The sequence below is a fragment of the Lethenteron reissneri genome, chromosome 36 (genome assembly GCF_015708825.2).
Source record: "Lethenteron reissneri isolate LAM-NWPU_2019-01 chromosome 36, ASM1570882v1, whole genome shotgun sequence".
NCBI lineage: Eukaryota > Metazoa > Chordata > Hyperoartia > Petromyzontiformes > Petromyzontidae > Lethenteron > Lethenteron reissneri.
Genome location: NC_083814.1, coordinates 11,131,575 through 11,150,092, shown reverse-complemented (window position 1 = coordinate 11,150,092; position 18,518 = coordinate 11,131,575). Strand labels below are relative to the sequence as shown.

The following is an 18,518-nucleotide window of genomic DNA, read 5'->3' as shown; positions in this document are numbered from 1 at the left end:
ATGTTCTTGAATAAATTCCGAAAGTGACGACTATCTTGTTTTATTTTTTAACACAAAGCAGTGCTGCTAACATGCCACGCAATGGACAAAGATGTTAAGACTGACACTGCTTGGGCTGTCGAGCCAGATTCATGTCTGAAGGCCAGCAAAGCATACCTATTCTGGCGTTGCTTTGCAAATAGCCAACTGAAAACGCAGGTCCGTGCTGGACACTTAAGTGGTTTATATTGCACCCTTGGATCTGCTTCATTTCAAGTCGTGCTGTGATGGCTTCCTTTGCCTTTTTTACAGTTGAACAGACAGCCATGCAATTACATTTCAATTTATTGTTTGTAAAATAGGTACAACTCGTGCAATGTTTGGCTGCAAAGAACACTCCCCATAGTGCACATAAAACACCAAGTGTAGGCATTGGTATAACACCCGCAGTATCCAGCAGCCCAGAGTGATTATTGGGTTCTTTTGGTACCCCCCCCCCCCCCCCTAAACTTATCCTGACATCGTATGTCAAGAGAAACTAGCTATTTGGAACTTTCACAGCAGTGCAACCCTTTGTTTTTGGAGGATGGCCCATGGAAGTGTATATTGAATCAATAATTGATCCCTTCCAAGTGAGCTGGGCCCACACATGGGCTAATTGCCACCCACTGATTTTAATGCAAGGATATTACTTCTCAGACCACTCACTGTCTTGGACCCACTTAATAGGTGGTGGCGGCAGCACGAGTTTTAAATGCAATGCCACCTTTTTGGCTAGGTAACGAGCTGCCCCATTAACAAATGTAATAGTTTAGATCTTTCAAGAACCATTGCGATCTTGTTAGATACTTAATGGTTACAATGGAATAGTGCCAACTGCATGCAACATACTTGCCCATTGTAAACTTACTACTGGATGAACAGGGTTATTTTTAAGCATACTTTGATGCTGGTTGAGTATCTTTGGAGATATCCAGGACTGGTTTCTGTGCCAGAATCCGGGCGACAGGTGGACTAACACTCCATGCTAGCTTCACAGCACAATGCACTTGCTGAAACCATTTTGTTTGCACACCTGCAGCCTGATGCCTGTATCTCCAAGATAAATTGATACATCTTAACATAACCTATGCTAAAGTTATACACTTGTTTTACATAAGCTTTAAGATGGTAAATACAATATGGGTGTGGCAGGTGGGGAATTTGTAATAAAGACATTAACTCAAACACGATTTTTTTAAATACACCAAATTTACAGGGAAATTAAGGACACTATAACAAGCTGTGGAACATCTACCAAGTACAGTTAACTACTTTGATTTGCAAACAAATTAAACAATCGGCATTTAAAAACATCCAACCACAGCTCTTAACAATACTTGCATGATTACCCTTTCATTATTTGTGACTAACAAAGCTTTTAATACCAACCCATCTGTTCAGAATGTCTTCAAAACCCAAAAAGTACAAGTGTGAAATTGCAGGTAGATTTTTACCTTAAATTAAAAGTGGAGAAATATAGGTGAAAGATTAAGTGTCAAGTGGGTAACTAAAAGGCACACTCTCAAAGGCTTCTCCTGTCCAGCCCACTAGGCCCTGTGACCAACTTTATTTGGCAAAAAAAACTAAAGCACTAAGAGAATTTAAGGCCACGTGGCATGGAATTGGCCACTTTACAAGACAAGAAAGCATTTTTTTACATGCAACACCTTAATACAAAGCTTCAGCAATTTGTTGTAAAAGTGAGATCGACCTGGGTCCATGAGGGCCTGCATTGGTGAGATGGGGCATGTGAGTATTCCACAGTACCAACAACTGTCATTTGCCACAAAGTGGGGGGGATGTCACCACGCTGCTTGTGCCAGGCTATATGCACTTTAGGTGCCATGGGTTGACTGGCCAATGCACCATCTGTGCCCCCTACTATGCTAACTGTTTTTAGTCACTCTGCTCATCTTGTAAGTACCACTCTGCCCTCCCTTGGTGGAAGGCATCTGCCTCCAACTGCCCAGGAGCATCCTTCACCAGCTGCCTCCACAGAGGTCGAACTTGACACTGCTGGTAAGTTATTGGCAGGTCCAGAGTGTACCATACACTGATAGACCCACCACCAGATGCAATGGCTTCACTTCAGCAATCTCTAAAACCCATATCTTCAGCCACCCAGTGGTGTACCGTGGGTGGCATAGGGACCTTGCCTAAAGGAATGTAATGGGTGGTGGGGTGCCCATCTAATTTCCCCTCATTGCCTGGGACCTGTCTCATAGGACCCCAGTGTAGCTACACCATTGATTTAATCAAAGCCCCCCCCCCCCTCGCCCTTCATATAACTGTAGTCTTGTATGAGTAAAACCTTGTACAAATTAGTTCTGCAATGCAACATTTGCAAGTGATTTGCACTGTTTTTCCCAAAGGTCATTTTTCAGTTCGCGTCGGTAAATCTAGACATCACAACAGGGAGGTTATGAGAAAATGGTAAACATTCAGACTATTGGCAAGGTGCTAATCTGTAGAGTGGTGATCCCACCTACCCACCCAGTAATGTGTATTGACACCCATATGTGTTGCACACGTGCTAGGGTTGCCACCTAATGAAGTACAAAAAATCAGGGACATGGCAAGAAGAATACCTCTCAAGAGGGGAAAAATACACAAATTCATTGTCTCAAGTGGTGATTTGTTACGTAATTCACAAACTGAGCCTTTAATACCCCATTTCCACTGGCACATCCAAGCCATGGCAGTATGGGTGGTTTTCCATTGGCCATTTACCAGGCTGAGCCTAGAACCAAATGCTGAAACTGGCCTCAAGACAACAGCATCTTGCTTGGGGCTAAGCAGAGCCTGGGCTAATAATGTGTTAATTGCGTGTGCCATTAATGGTACACCGAGGACTGTGGCACAACATCACACATTGTGTGTTACGTCAGGGACACAGCTCTGCTTCTGCAGGCGAAAAGCAACCTGGCGCTTCCTCAGCCGCAATGGCCTGCCTCATCAACGCGTCGAATGACACAGCCCTGATGTGCCAGTGGAAAAGGGGTGTTTGTGTCCTGGGAAGATGTGCAGATTTCCCCAGGACAGGCACCTTGTATAACGAGGACAATCTTGGGAAACCAGGACAGGTGGAGATCCAGGAGCAAGCACGGAAGGGGCGGCCGCATCCCAGCCAATCCGCCAGCCTTAAAAGCCCACGCTGCCACGTGCCAGGCAGTAGCCGAGGCGGCTCTGGTTGTTGATGGTCGACATGAGGCCCACAACTGCCTCGATAAGCACCGGCTTTTCTAGCACGAGCACACCGTTGGCACGACCTGGGATGGGGTTGGCTGTGTGAGCTCGCTTGGTAGCCTCGATCAGCGCCTCGCGGAATTTCTCCAGCTGAGCACGTGTGCACCACGTGGGGAGTGTGATGCAGAGAGGGAACAGAAAACATGCAAGTGTGTAAGATCACTGCTGTGGTCAGCACTAACAAGGAAGAATAATTCTGCATAAGTGTGGATTTTATGGAATACTTTCCCCAATATTCGTTTGTTGGCGGAAAGCATTTAATTAGCAACAGCCAGTAACGGGGAGTTGTCATGTGCAAAAGCATTTTGTAAATTGTCCTTTTTTTCCTGGTTTCTGTCACCAAGTTTTGGTCTAGACTTTGATTTTACATGTTATATATATGGACGGACAGACATGGAGAGCTAATGCATTAATGACATCTAGACGTGGAGGGCCTGCCAGTAAGTGATTATTTCACAGTTCGCTCTGCATTATAAACATTATACCAGTGCAAAATCCTCTGTGATCATGTTAGTGTTAAGCCAAGCAATCTTTGTAATTTTCGATTCGAGCGAATACCACTTTTAAACTCTGCATGTTTAGCTTTGTGACGATGACATCGTCAGAAGAATTTCTGCCAAAACATTTCAACCGTGCAGTTTGAACTGCTGGCTAATATTTGACAGCCTTTGAAAACATACAGTACTTGTGTATATTAAACATAACCCATGATTACACTGTAATGTCCTAGCCCTAGTTGTAGAATTAATATTCAACTTGCGTGTGTCTATGAAGAGTACACAGTATAAATTGGATACAAGCATCTGGCTGGCTGTGCTCCTATCTATATGAGCAAGGCCAGCTGTGCTCATATCCAAAGTGCGCTTCCATCAGAAGGTGCCTTTCACCCCACCTGTGTCACATACGGATGAGTTGCCGAGTTGCTAATATCAGAACTGTTGTGCTCGCATCCAGCTTCTCCTGTATACAGATGAGTTCGCTACAAAACGGCTTCCGTTGATGCGCGATGGATGGCTTCCATGCCTCTGCTGAAATTTCTGATTTGGTCACGATGGTTCACTGCTGTGCGGTCTACAGTCTGGTCGGTGTTCTCGAAGCTTTCTGGACAGAACGCCTTCCATCGGGATCCCATGCGCAACCCGCAGTCCGTCGTCAGCTGGACATTACCTGGCAGACAGGAGCCATGTTGGGATCGGCGTGGGCCATGATGTGGTGCGTGAAGGTTGTGTAGGGCAGCTCCGTTGACCACGGGTTCCAGCGGGACAGGAAAGTCGGCTCGCGGAGCTTGTCCCAGTGCACACGTAATCCGTGGCCCTCTCGGCTACAATCGTGAGAGTAAAAGCACATACGCACACATGTACGCAAATATATAAACATATATACATGCACATCAACTGCCATTCGCCACTAAATGGCGGTGACGTCACCATGCCGTTGTTTTTGTCAGGGTAAGGGAGTATTCTCCGGACACGTGAAGTGTCATGGAAGCGCTGGCAGGAGGCGATGGGACAGGCCCAGGTGGCCAGGTGTTCTGCTCATGGGAAGCATTGCTCAACTGTCTTCTTCATTGCTGGCTGCATCCAATGGCTGGCTGCATCCAATGTTGGAAAGAGCGAGTGAGTGAACGCTTGAGCGTTGGGGCGGGGGATCGAGCATTGGGGTGAGCGAGCGAACAGTCTGGTGTTCAATGCGAGCGACCGAGTGTTGGGGCGAGCGATTAAGTTTTGGGGTGAACGAGTGAGTTGAGCGAGCGCCACCTACTTGAGCAGGGACTTGGGTGGGAAGGCGAACTCTCCGAACGAGATGGTGTCGATGAAGTTGAGCGGCACGCGCCGTGCACTCTCGCAGCGCAGCGTCACGAAGTCGTACTTGACGATGAGCAGAGAGCGCTCGGACAGGCACACGATCCGCTCAGCGCTCGTTGTTCCAGTGGTCCACCCTGCAGGTGCAGAACAAAAACATCTTAAACGGAAGAAAAATCTGCGAACGCTTTGGATTTCTGCAAATGCTCGGCGATATGAGTTTGTCCACGTTAGTCATTAATGTGCGATAGTAATGACATCACGCGCAATGACGTCGTCGGGAGCGGAGGTGCACACTTGAAGCGTGATACATGATGTCATTGCGGGCTAGCCCATGGCAAGTGACATCGCATTTGCCAAGGGCTTAGCCATTATCACTTTTTTTATCGGCACGTTTCTTTCGTAACAGAATATGCATTATAAGCATTACTGATTATAGAAATGGTAATGATTAATCGACTATGTTGAGTAATTTGCAGTTAAAGGACTTCAAAGTAAGTCTTTATTCATGGAGGTGCAGCAAAGCACCAGTACAATACGATAAAAATGCACGTACAAAGTTATTGGAAACTGACATTATGATAATTGTCCGATCGCGAACCTCGATAACGAATCGTACTGTGAAAATGTACATTGCGCCAAGCCCAAAGTGGACAGTGGTGAGGACGAAGAGAAACTCCGTTTCCACCGACACATCAGAGCCTCACCAGCATCGGGACCCTCACAGTACGGGTGGTTTTCCACCGTACGGTTGTTGGTTTTCCACCCGTACTGTGAGCCGAGCCAAATCCAAACCAGGGAAACTCTGGCCTCACAAGACATCTGCATCTGGTTCATGGTCAAGTTAGGCCAGGGATAGGATTCACGATTTTAGTCAAGTTGCGTGCGTTAGCAAATTTGAGCGTGTGAAGCTGTCATCACTCACATTTTGAACCACAATACCTTGACGATCTCGTCAAGGAATATAAACGCAAACTGCGGTCATTCTCGCAGTGGCGGCTTTTGGTTAGCCATCGAAAAAATACTGTTACCGCATTGCGCGTTTTGAATGCGCTTCTGAGGCCGTCTGGAACGCTCTTCTTTCCGATATTAGGAAGCCACTGGAAATATGCACTTTTAAGTCGTCTAGATTGAAAACTCATTTCTTTAAAACTGCTTATTGTGTGTTAGTTTGTTGCCCTTCCCACGCACCTCTGATTAGCGCGGTTGGCTACGTACGGTGCTAAAAAAGTTCAATAGACACACATACATTGTGCGTGACATTAGAGGTACGGCTCGGCATCTGCAGTAGAAAAACAACCCGAGGACCTCTGAAGCCACGCCGGGGCCGGCGTTAGTACGGCCCTGGCATGGGTCAGTTGTGCAGTGGAAAAGAAAGCAGGGGAGCTAAAGTGAAGTCTGGTGTTGAACTCACTCTGCCAGGAGCCAGACGCTTTGTATCTCCCCGTCATCCACGGTGTGCAAGACGGATACTTTGATGTCGTTCACTGCTTGCTCGAATGCTCCAGGCTGCGAAGTAGACAAAAAGCAACCCAAACGTATGTTTCGTGAATATATTAATCTACAACATTTGAAACTTTTAAAATATTCTTTACGACAGAGTACATGTTATTATTGTTATATAACGTGCTGAGTTACAAACACCGTGATTTAACACGGAGGCTTTCGCGACCAAAATTAACACATAGGCTTATTAACAAATCTGGCTGTCGCCTGACGAGGCTGGTTGTAATTACCGGTGAAACGTCACTCAAATGATCAATGTTGTGAGTTTGCTCTCCAACACACAACGGTGTGCTGAACTAGTAACGGATTGGCATGTTTTGTTTAATTGACAAACCTTACTAATTGGTTGTGTCGGGTAGTGGCGGGTTTAACGACACACGAATATTTACGTGATCTAACCCAAAAAACCTCTGATGGAAACACTGTGCTGTACACGAATGAAGACAAATATAAGCTATAAAGAGATCAAGTTGCATTATATATAACATACTAGATGTATACAATAGGGAAGAACCAACACTCCTGCCTAGTGATTCCATTAACTCTCCCGATTCGAATCAATAATTTATTATTTTAACACTGGTGAATGTAGCGGCCACTAGTGGCTGCAGGGGTCACCTACGAATCGTGGTTGGCTTCGTACGGTGCAAAGTCCAACATACATACAATTACACACAATTGCACAAAATACACAGATCGTAAACATCGATTCTTACACACGCACAATTAGGTCAACATATCGCGATAACTTAACAATTGATAGTAACTGACGTATGATACGCAGGAGCACATACATGCATTGCACACCGGTGATTTATGGACAGCCTAAAGCTCGATTGAGATCGTAGCATCGGTCGTCCCGTCATGTCAGGTGGCACTATCACGCGACGTGTCATCACCATACTGCGTGTATAATGCACACAGCCTTGTTTTAGACCTTCCAGCTAAAGCGAGTCAAGAATATGGCCAAATTCATTTTGAACAGTCGCAGGACAATGAGTTGACTGTATTACGGTTTTCATCCTTGTTATGAATCATCCCCACAGTTTAGCCATCACTGCCTATTGCTGCCTTGTACCTCAGGGGCTTGATGTGAATAATCCCTCCTGGCGTAAACAAGCGGCTGTTTGGTGATGTGACATGCAAGACATGAATGAGAAGACCGATCCCATGGTCACAATCTTGCCTCTTGTCCATAAATGAGCTTTTCCGCGTGTAATTATTTTAATTTGATACCATCCTGCACAAACCGTTATGTCTGAGGGGTTTATGCATGTACCTATGCGCTTCTTTCGCACCGTACGTGGCCAACCTTGCTAATCTGAGGTGCGAGAGAGTGTTTCGTGACTGTTTTACAGAAGGTGTTAGAATTGGAACAAAAAGTATTGCACACACCACTGCTACACCAAACTTTACATTCACAGTGCAAGACCATCGCCTCCCAGCGCACGAATTTCCCAAGCATGAGCGTGGCATTGCCGATGCCCGATTTTGGAGTACAGTACATGCAAATCGTGTTTGCCCTGGTGGGTTACACTGCATTTACAGATTAAAAGTGTGGTCCTCGCTCCGAGTCACCACAGCCACCGCACACATTCTCAAGGAGGGGCACGTGTGTATTACGTTTCCACGGTGCCACATAGGTCACACACAAGTACCCGACATGCACCAATAATTGGGCGAGCAAACAATTCATTGGTTAAGATAATGTAAGCTTGGCATGTGCGCCTGCTGGACAAATGAGGCAGAACAAATGGAAAAATATATATTTCCAAACGAGATTAAAATGATGCTTCTTGAATCAAACCACAACCGTGAACCATGACAATAATTAAACTGCTCAGGGGATGAATTGTTACATGCTCGTATTTGTATTAGGTGATGCATTGTGTCGGTTTGTGGTCCATAACTAGTGGTGTTAATTCCATGCTCCTATGGCAAGAACCATTCCCTCATATTATAATCGACCCTGGAGTAATGTCGGCGCCTTGTTGACGACCACTATTGATTTCCTACCAATGCTGCGGCCTAAACACTATCAATTATTTATCCAGGAAAGCCTCACCGAGCCTCACGATTCAAGACCAGACACACGAGGTGGAGACATTCAGCACTGCCAACTGCTGCGAACACCTCACAGCCAAAGCCTACAACACCTGGCAAGCCCTGGTGGTCACCCATCCAAAAGCTTACTAGGCCCAAGCCTGCTTAGCTTCCAAGATTCGATGAGAAAGTTGCCATTGTAAAAAGAGTTTTTATTTAAATCGTAATAAATCCAAATTGTATTGTAAACGATAGCAGGACAAGAAGAGTCGCAAATAATTATCATTTATTATTTATACCGAACCTCCCATGCACAACATCTTGAGGAACAGAAATAAAATATCGTATGACACAAACCATCTAAAATGAAACCCCCACTAATGGGGGGGGTCCATTTATATGCACTATTGTTGATGCGACAGCTCCTCAATTAAGACTCATCAACAGGTTCAAGAATTTAGATGAAAAGCGGCCCGGCTGGGTGGAAAAATCGTGGGCAGCAAGTGCGCCTCGACTGCGTAGTTTTGTACGGTTGTGTTGCACAGCTCTGCAATGTGTTCTCGAGTCGTGCCGAGTGTTGTTCGGCGTGATGGCCGACGTTTCGCGCCACGTGCCGAGTACCGAAGCTCCAATCGGACATTTCGCGGAGTGAAACGTGAAGACTGAAGAAGCTCCCCCCAGCGCACGGAGCGAATCGTTGGACAGGCTGAACAACACGCGATACAGCCCAAAAACACATCGGAGAGCCACAGCCATGGAATGTGCGCGAGGGAAATGTATATGTACTTGTGCTATGAAGAAGGGTCATTGCTAGAAACGTCATCTTTTATGTTTCCTTTTAAGGTAGTGTTGTTTGTTAATTGGACCGTGCACCAGTGCCAACGTAGCATCTCTAAATAATTAGTTTCAATGTTACGGGCAAATATAGGCCGCTTGCCGAATGGTAATGCATTGATGGCTGTATCCTTGGCATTGTCCTTGGCGGTTGACATGCATGGGGCGATGTGCATGGAACAGCATCCCCTTACAAGTGCCCCCCATTAGACACACACTTGGGAGTGTCGGGTGTCTTCACTGTCTGACTGGGCGCTTTGTCTACACAACAAATGTTTATGAAATCCATCCTTAATTCGACAACTTGTGCCTCCACTACAGCAAGGCAGATATTGTTAGAGACTTCACTCGATTAATCTAGCCCAGACTTTCAAGTTAATAATGGTGCAGCCATTAATAATAATACTGGTAGGAACCTCCTGGTTACACCAGCCCACAGGGGATTGTTGTGTCCGTCGTGCAGGGAGGGGCTGGGTGGGGAGGGGCTGGATGGGGAGGGTGGGGAGGGGCTGGGTGGGGAGGGTGGGGCTGGGTGGGGCGGGTGGGGCTGGGTGGAGAGGGGCTGGTCACCCCGTGGTGCCCTTATAAAACTCAACGTTTAACCTACTCACGCCGGCTTGTGCCCGCCCTCACAGTCGGGCATATTTGCGGAATACACCACTCCGCTGTTGACCCTGGCCATTGACCGAGCAACCCAACGTTCCTACCAGCTCTGTCCGCAGGAATGTGTTAATGATGCAGCCATTCAATACCAGGATAAAACACCAAGATCACTGCCGAGGTTCTGGGTTTAAACCCAGTGATATAATTCAGGTTTTCAGGTGCAACAAGTTGTAATGTCAGCCAGGTCACCAACGCCTGCAGAAAGAATATGAAATATAAGATTTGGCCTTTGTTCGACTTGTTCTGGCGTTAAGAATTAAAAATTATCCTTTACTTAGCAATTGGCCAGGTGGCTCAGGGTGCTAATGCCATGTCAGAGATATAATCCAGCATTGCTGAAGGCTTTTAATTAAATTTGGGCAACACCTCGTGTATTAAACTAGGTTCTCAAGTAGAACCAGTTGATGTACAAAAATTACCATCATAATAAATAATTATTTTCCTTTATTGTGTTTATTCTAGAATTGAGAGTTAAAACAATTTGGTGTGTTTGCCATGTGGCCAACGCTCCTTGCAGGGCATAGAAATAATGAGAACGTCGTGAATAATATGAGGCCTAGTGAGAAACGGCTTCAGAAGCAGAGGCCATTCTCTGACACAGTGGTGCACTTTCTAGCAAGAGTTCTGAATGGGCATTTGGTTATCTTATGACATGACTAACAGAAACATTGCATATTTATTGCCTCATTCGGATGTGTCACTGGGATATTGTCACACCTACTGGAGGCCCTTCCACAATCAGTGGAATGAGTAAGAAATAGCAAGGCTGCACCTTGACCCATTTGGGCTTATCCATGCTTCTTCACGCGTGCAAGAGCAGTGAAATGTGCGTACGAACATCGGTAATAGGATCCACACCACAGTTCTTCCAATACCAGCATGGGATTCGAATAGTTGTGCTGTAAATCCTGATGTTTTATTGGTTTTGTGTCAGATCAGGTCAGTAAAATTACGCAGCCGGAAATAAAAATCAATCTTAATTATGGAGCTTTCGTGACTGCAGGAATTATTCTTTGGTTCTTTCGGTTAAGTCACGTCTATCTTTAGACGTGACTTAACCGAAAGAACCAAAGAATAAATAAAAATCAATCGCAAATCCTATCGGTCACGAAGGCTTACTGTTAAATTTACTGTAAATCATGTTTGCTATTCATCAAAGTAGGTGAAACTTGTGGGCAGCTAAATTTGCTTAAGTGACACCACACGTGTTTAACTTCAACCACGACTATTTAAAGAGTGTCCTGGCACTATTCAAACTAGCCCTGGAAGCTGTCACTATATATTATTTTAATGATCCTGTGGACTGCGTGACTGATAAGTGGGCGTTGTGGGGGGGTGATGTCACCCACAACCTGCCTGCCGATTGCTGTTCACAGCATACTCCACCTCGTCGAATTGCGACATCGTTGTTCAGACCCCACAGGTTTGAGTTTATGTAAGCACTGCAAATGTTGCAACACAAAAACAAAATCACGAGATCGGGAGGCATCATAAGGTAAGACAAGCGTGCAGCTCTGCAATGGCTTTCTCACGCCTGCAGCGGGGGACGGGCCTCCACTCTTTCATGATGGCCTGACGTTTTGAAAGGGGTGGAAGTATCCATACTTTTATCCCACCACACGTGACTAACTCATGAAGCATCATACTTTTGCAAACGTGCCAGGTCTCGTCTGCAAAAGAGATCATACATATTTATGAGTTCTAGAATTTAATAAATAAACAACTTTGGTTAATAAAACTATGTTATGTCAATGCAATCACCATGGGGAGAGAGAACACTCAAACCCCAAATATAATGCAGGCATCGTCAGGGTCGTTTTTGAACATACGACCGACACCGGTGATGTTTTCTTCCTCGACTGCTTTACCCAGGAGAGGGTTGCTTAGTCTCAAGGCTATCTTTGACACTCAATCTTGCATTACATTTTTTAGAAGGGGTCCTTGCATTGGAATGTTTAACCAATGCAATTAATGACACTGGAGAAACACCATGTGTAAGAGGGGAGTCACAATACAGCCATCTCAAAACCCAACCCTCCCAACAACAACATCCAATAACTTACCAGGCTTAACCCGGCTTATCTTCTGAAATATGACATGATCAAGGCAGACATTTTAACACGTAGGCTTTCGCGACCAATAACACGTTCCTTCGGAGTGGGCAGGTAGGAACTTGGTTGGACAGCGCATTCGTGCACGACAGACAAATATGCATGAAAGACAGACAAATAATCCCTGGCGGGTAGTGTGGAACCTGTTGTTCCTACCTGTATCATCCATAACAGTTTATTTTGGGTTAAATCACCGTAAATATGTCGTTAAACCCGCCAAGACCCGACACAGCCAACTAGTAAGGTTTGTCACGTAAACAGAACATGCCAATTCGTTACTAGTGCAGCACACCGGTGTGTTGGAGAGCAAATCCATATTTTCAATTATATTGTTATTTAAAATCAGATTTAACCCAAAAAAAACTGTATTATGGAGGGCAGACATTGTCATTCACCTGCTGGCTCTACCTATTTAACACTGGGCATGCAAAACGACATTGGAATATCGGCAGGATGAAGGCAGTCCAGTATATGCAACAATGCAGTTGGGAGGGGAAAAAATAAAGCCATCTCATCAAGTGCTCGTTAACTAAATGGAATGGATTTGTCAGTGTAGTACTGGAATAGGATTAGAGATAAGAGGATATTAAGAGAGTAAATAGCATGGACTATATCCAAACTGCATTGCACAATATGCATTGTAGAGTGCAGATAAGATCGGTAAGTGGATAGAAAACATACAAAAGATAATTATTAAGAGACATGTTTTGAGTGTGGTGGTGGCGTTGATGCACATTTGTAATCCAGCATCTTGGAAGTGGGATTGGTGGATAACGTATTGTGTTAGAGCATGTGTTATACAAAAAGACAACACAAAGATCCCCCATATAGCCTTAATAGACTGTTCGGGCAAGTGCTGTTAGCGAGCACCGATGAAGGCTGGCACAGCACACAAGGGGGTGAGTGGCCAACAGCACGCCCGACCGCATTTGTACTCATTCGAGGCCGAGTCGACCTAGGGGAGGCTCAGGACCAGTTCAGATAATCCATCACTGGTGTCGGCCATGGGGCAATGAAGCACTGTCGTGGCATTTGTAACGAGGACAGCCAGAAGACCACGACCTATGCAGTGGTATCCTACTACCAGTGTAGTAGAATGTCATTGTGGGTTTCTACAGGAACCATGGTTTCCTTTCACATGCAAGAAAGCACACAACGTTTGGGTCAAAGCAGGCAAAACTCACGCAAATGAATCTTGTGATTACAGCTTGTCCAGAAAACCAAGGAAAGTAATTAAGTATGATCACATCACATTATACGGATGGGCGCTTACGATGACGGTATTACGGCCACGACATACACAGCGGCAGACGCGATGAAGCAATGAGTCTCTTGTGAGGCTGTGGGTTTGGTTGCTAAAAACACATTGGGGGCCAGAACTTTAAATGTTGGCTTCCCAAACACAAGCCACACCTAAATAACGACCTCGCCAGCACGGTTGCGACTAAACAAACTTTTAAAGTGAACAAAGGGGAGAGAAAAACGAATTCTGTCCTTTATTGTGCGATTAATGTAAACACAGCCGAGGGCTTGAGATGGGGTTGAGCATATGATGAACCGATAACGGTAAGGGTTATATTAAAAGGTTTATTTAGGGGTTGTGTTTTGTCAATGCTAGTGGTAGTATAAGGGTTTGGAATAGCTATGGTTCGTGGTAGGGTTAATGTTACCTGTGGTGAGAAGCTAGTTATGGCTAAAGTTAGGGTGAGGGATAGTTCTGGTGAAAGTTGGCAAAAGCTGTTTGCTATTAGTATGGTTAAGAGTAGTTATGGTTAGAGGTAGGGTTAAGAATAACTTTGCAGGTAGGATTAGGGAAAACTTTGGCTATATGTAGGGTTAGTGATCGCGTTGCTTAAAAAAACGTATTTATTTAGTCATAATGCGCTGGCAGTGTTGCACAATAATGAACAACGAATAAAACTCAACCAACTCGTTTTGGATATAATTATGTCGGAAGGAGTGGTAAAGTTACGAATATCCGTTATGGATGTGGCAAGGGTGAGATGTACATGAAGCTAAAGTTACACGTTATGGGTAGGGCTGATGATGTGTTGCCATGGTTAGAGGCAGGGTTAAATATACGACTGTATTGTAACAAGTATGATGAGAGGTAGCATAGCGATAGCTATGTCAATATAAGTAACAACACAACTGAACAAATTCATCAAACAATGTGTGAATAAAAGTCGAGGTTCAACTTGGGTTACAAGTCAGACACTTTAAAGGCGTGGGTAATCACGAGCATGATCAAGTGGCATATAGCTTGGGTATTACAGCAATTCAGATATAAATATTTTGCTTGCTTTTTTTGGATTAGTAGAAATGGAAATGTTCATAAAGTAACCACGGTGTAGGGGTGGTGCATTCCATTTATCGTGAGTGACTTAATCCATTAATAAGCCACCCTGTCCAGAACCATTCTATATAATTCCCTTCAAAATGACACGACTAATTCGTCTTAAAGTACAGCATTAGGAAGATGTCATTCTAGATTTGAAGTTTTCGTGACTACAATGATCCATACTCTTCGGTTCTTTCGGTAAAGTCACGTAGGATGAAAAATAAATAAAAGTAAATTAAATCACAATTTACTTGTATTTATTTTAGATTTTTTTCACCTACGTGACTTTACCGAAAGAATAAAATAATTAGGAAGATGTGTCAGATGGTTCCTGTTACGTTGCCTAATTTGTGGTTATTTCATTATACGGCACAATCCTACAACACGACTGAGCGGCTGTTAACAGCTTGCCCCACAGTATACAGTGCATGCTTGTGTTACAATGTAGTGTTAATGACACATTCGGTATTTTGTACTTAACACCACAATGTTGGTATTTAATACAAACACACCACCGATGTCACCCAACAACCGCACAGGGGCACCCACCAGTTGAACTTTCGTATTTAATCATTTAAATTATTTATCCAGAAAAACAGTACATTTAACTCGCGTAAAGATAACCAAATTAAGAAGAAACTTCAGTATAAAGTCGAGTTGCTATTAGGCAAATATCCTATTAGAAAAACGGCTTTGTTGATCAAAAGTGTTGCCTACAACTTTATGGACTCAAATAAGCAATAAAGAGACCGGGGTTGGCCCTCTCCGCCCTGCCGGCCGAGGCGCGCCCTGCCCGGTAGGGCCGCTATCCGAGCACCGTAGTCTCATCGCGGCCTAGGTCCCGTACTACTTCCTGTACGCCTATCGCGGATGCAACCGTTAAAAATCGATATTACTTAATAGAGTTTAAACAAAAACACCGCGTGTTGCAAAGCGTTAAAACTATGCTGAAACACGTTGTCCAACATAAAAGTTTTAGATTTGCTTTACGTCGACGTTAATGTGTCATTAGAAACCGATTGGATGTCTAAGTATGGATCGCCTTATATAAATATACAAACAAATCCTCACCATATTCGTCAATAACAGAGCCTTAAAAGGTTACGTATACAACTGGCATATAACAGTATATCCTTTTAAGGTAGTTTTATTGACAAATGTGTTGATTTTAGCTAACGACACGTGCGCACCACTGCAAACGCGTGGACCACCGTGCTCACAGAGTACCAATTACCGCAATTAACGACTGCGATCGAACACACGCAACTTGCAAGAGGACAACCAACCCTGAAGACGAAGAAGTTACGAAGCCTGTAGTCCTGCACGGTCTTCTCATCAATCACCGCATTCTCCGGGTCGGCCCCACCGCCCACCGCCGCTGTGACCCCGACCGCCGGCCCCGGCGGGCGAGAGCCACCGCCGCCTTGCCCGGCTTGGGTGTCGTCCCTATCGAGTGCCACCTCTTCCCCATCTTCATGCTTCTCCGTCTTCTTATTCTGTTCCTGCTGTTGTTGTTGCTTCTTCTCGTCCGCTTGCCTCTTTGCCACGTCGTCCAAGACGCCCGCCTTCATGTCAGCGGGTTCCATCATGACCGATGGCCCCTGGTGTGTGTGGTCTAGCTTCTTCTGTGAGCTGATGTGTGTGTGTGTGCTTGCTATGTACCGTCTCGCTGGTGCGTTGTGTAACTACGTATTGCTGTGTTTACGCTGTGTGTTAAGTTAGGCATGCAGTGAGAGACGTGTTTGTGGAGTGGTTGTTGGCTATGAGTTAGTTCGCTTGCGCTCTGGGCGAGGTTATTACGACGCTGCAATGCAGACGATGAGAGAACAGCTGCGCAGTGAGAAATGCCTAGCTGGGGTGGTGGTGCTGGTGGTGGTGGTGTTGTTGTTGTTGGTGGTGGTGGTGGGGTTGGGGGAGTGATGCCAACGTCACCGCGTGCATCTTCCGGGTTCTGTTGCACGTGGCGTCGTGTGTCACGCGCACGTCGTCCACGCGCACGCGCACGCCCCCCCCCCACCCCACGGTCCGTGCGCGTGCGTGCGTGGGTGCAGCTTCCTGCGCGGGTTGGGTCGCTGTGTGGATGTGTGTGTGTGTGGATGTGTGTGGGTGCTGCACACGTGGTGAGTGTACGTGGTGTGTGGTTGGGTAGCTGTGTGTATGTGTGTGTGTGCTAAGCACGTGGTGAGTGTACGTGGTGAGTGTACGTGGTTGGGTAGCTGTGTGGATGTGTGTGGGTGCTGCACACGTGGTGAGTGTACGTGGTGAGTGTACGTGGTTGGGTAGCTGTGTGTATGTGTGTGGATGCTGCACACGTGGTGAGTGTGTGGTTGGGTAGCTGTGTGTATGTGTGTGGGTGCTGCACACGTGGTGAGTGTACGTTGTGAGTGTGTGGTTGGGTAGCTGTGTGGATGTGTGTGGGTGCTACACACATGGTGAGTACAAGTGGTGAGTGTGTGCATTGGATGTGGGGAGCGGTAGAGAGACCCGGGTTCGCGATTCCCGCTCACGTAAATCAACACCAGTGATGATATTATCTGAATTGGTTCTGGATGTGCCTCCTCTAGGTCGACTCTGCACAGTACGTGTGTGATGTGTGTGTGTCTGTGCAACGTGTGTGTGTGTGTACAGCCTCTGCACATTGCGTGTGTGATGGGTGTGTGTCTGTGCAACGTGTGTGTGTGTAGCCTCTGCACAGTACGTGTGTGATGTGTGTGTGTCTGTGCAACGTGTGTGTGTGTAGCCTCTGCACAGTTTTGTGATGGGTGTGTGTCTGTCAACGTGTGTGTGTAGCCTCTGCACATTACGTGTGTGATGAGTGTGTGTCTGTCAACGTGTGTGTGTGTCTGCAACGTGTGTGTGTAGCCTCTGCACAGAACATGTGTACGTGCAGAAAGTGTGTGTAGAGTGTTAATTCAGCCTCGTGTGCCTGATAGTAAGAATTTGTTTAAGAACAGCCCCTGTGGGTGCTGCGTGTATGTGTTTGAAGCGTGTGTGTATGTAACTTGTGTGTGTCAAACAACAACGTGTGTATGTGTAAACACCCCTTGTGTTTAAATAGAGGGTGCAGGCCAAATATACAACGTGTTTGTAAACGCCACCTTCCCACCCATCTATGTCCCACCACTCAACTCCACTCACCCTAAAATAGTACAATACTGTAATATTGTGTTTTGTAGATCTATGTATTTTCGAGTGTGTATCGAGTGCTGTTTGACATTGTCCGACGTTTCGTGCCACGTGCTGGGAGCTACTTCAGTTCCTCAAGAAGCCCCCAACAACACGTGGAACTGAATTACATTCTCCCTAATTGTCATTAATCATTGGCAAGGGCAATCCCATCTCCGAGATGGTTTCCTGGACAACTAAAATATAATCTAGTAATCAAATTCGCTCATGCGTTGTGGAACATTGCGGTTAACGATGTAAACCTCTCATTACCAGAGTAAATTTACTTTTTGAGAGATCTATTTCATATTAGAAAGTACTGTATCGGTTTGAAGCCAAGTCACAGACGAAATTTAAAAGCTTGTTCAACACGAATTACAACCAGTGACCCAGTGCCTCTTCCAGATGTCAAATCGTAGTAAACTAGTTACGTTAAATCGAGTACCTTTACGTTCTTTAAAGACTAATACAGTTATCCTAAAAAACAGAATTGTTATTGTTTGACTCACTGGGATTTTTGCTTTGACTCACTGGGATTTTTGCACACAGCATTGATATACGGTGCTTTTTCTGGAAGACTTTGCTGTTTTTTCCTGGATTTTTCTGTTGTGCGTAGTCACTTTAAGATGTTTCTTCTTCATGTTTTTGTTTGTTGCGGTTGCACCCGATTCAAGAGCCGAATGGCTCACAGGGATTACTGTACCTAATAAATGAACTGAACTTATTCGACTGAGTAGGTTGTCGTGATTCTGCTGCTGTTTTCCCCAAAGGAAATGAATAAAAATC

General features: G+C 45.4%; 1 protein-coding gene across 1 annotated transcript; it reads right to left on the bottom strand.

The window, feature by feature from the left end:
* Window positions 1–306: 306 nt before the first annotated feature.
* LOC133351131 (tumor protein p63-regulated gene 1-like protein) lies at window positions 307–16,527 on the bottom strand. Its single transcript, XM_061566103.1, is given in 6 exon segments — window positions 307–3,357; window positions 4,435–4,588; window positions 5,029–5,180; window positions 5,182–5,206; window positions 6,484–6,578; window positions 15,854–16,527. Coding segments are annotated over 6 exon segments (924 nt in total). The 5' UTR covers window positions 16,157–16,527; the 3' UTR covers window positions 307–3,162.
* Window positions 16,528–18,518: the final 1,991 nt, after the last annotated feature.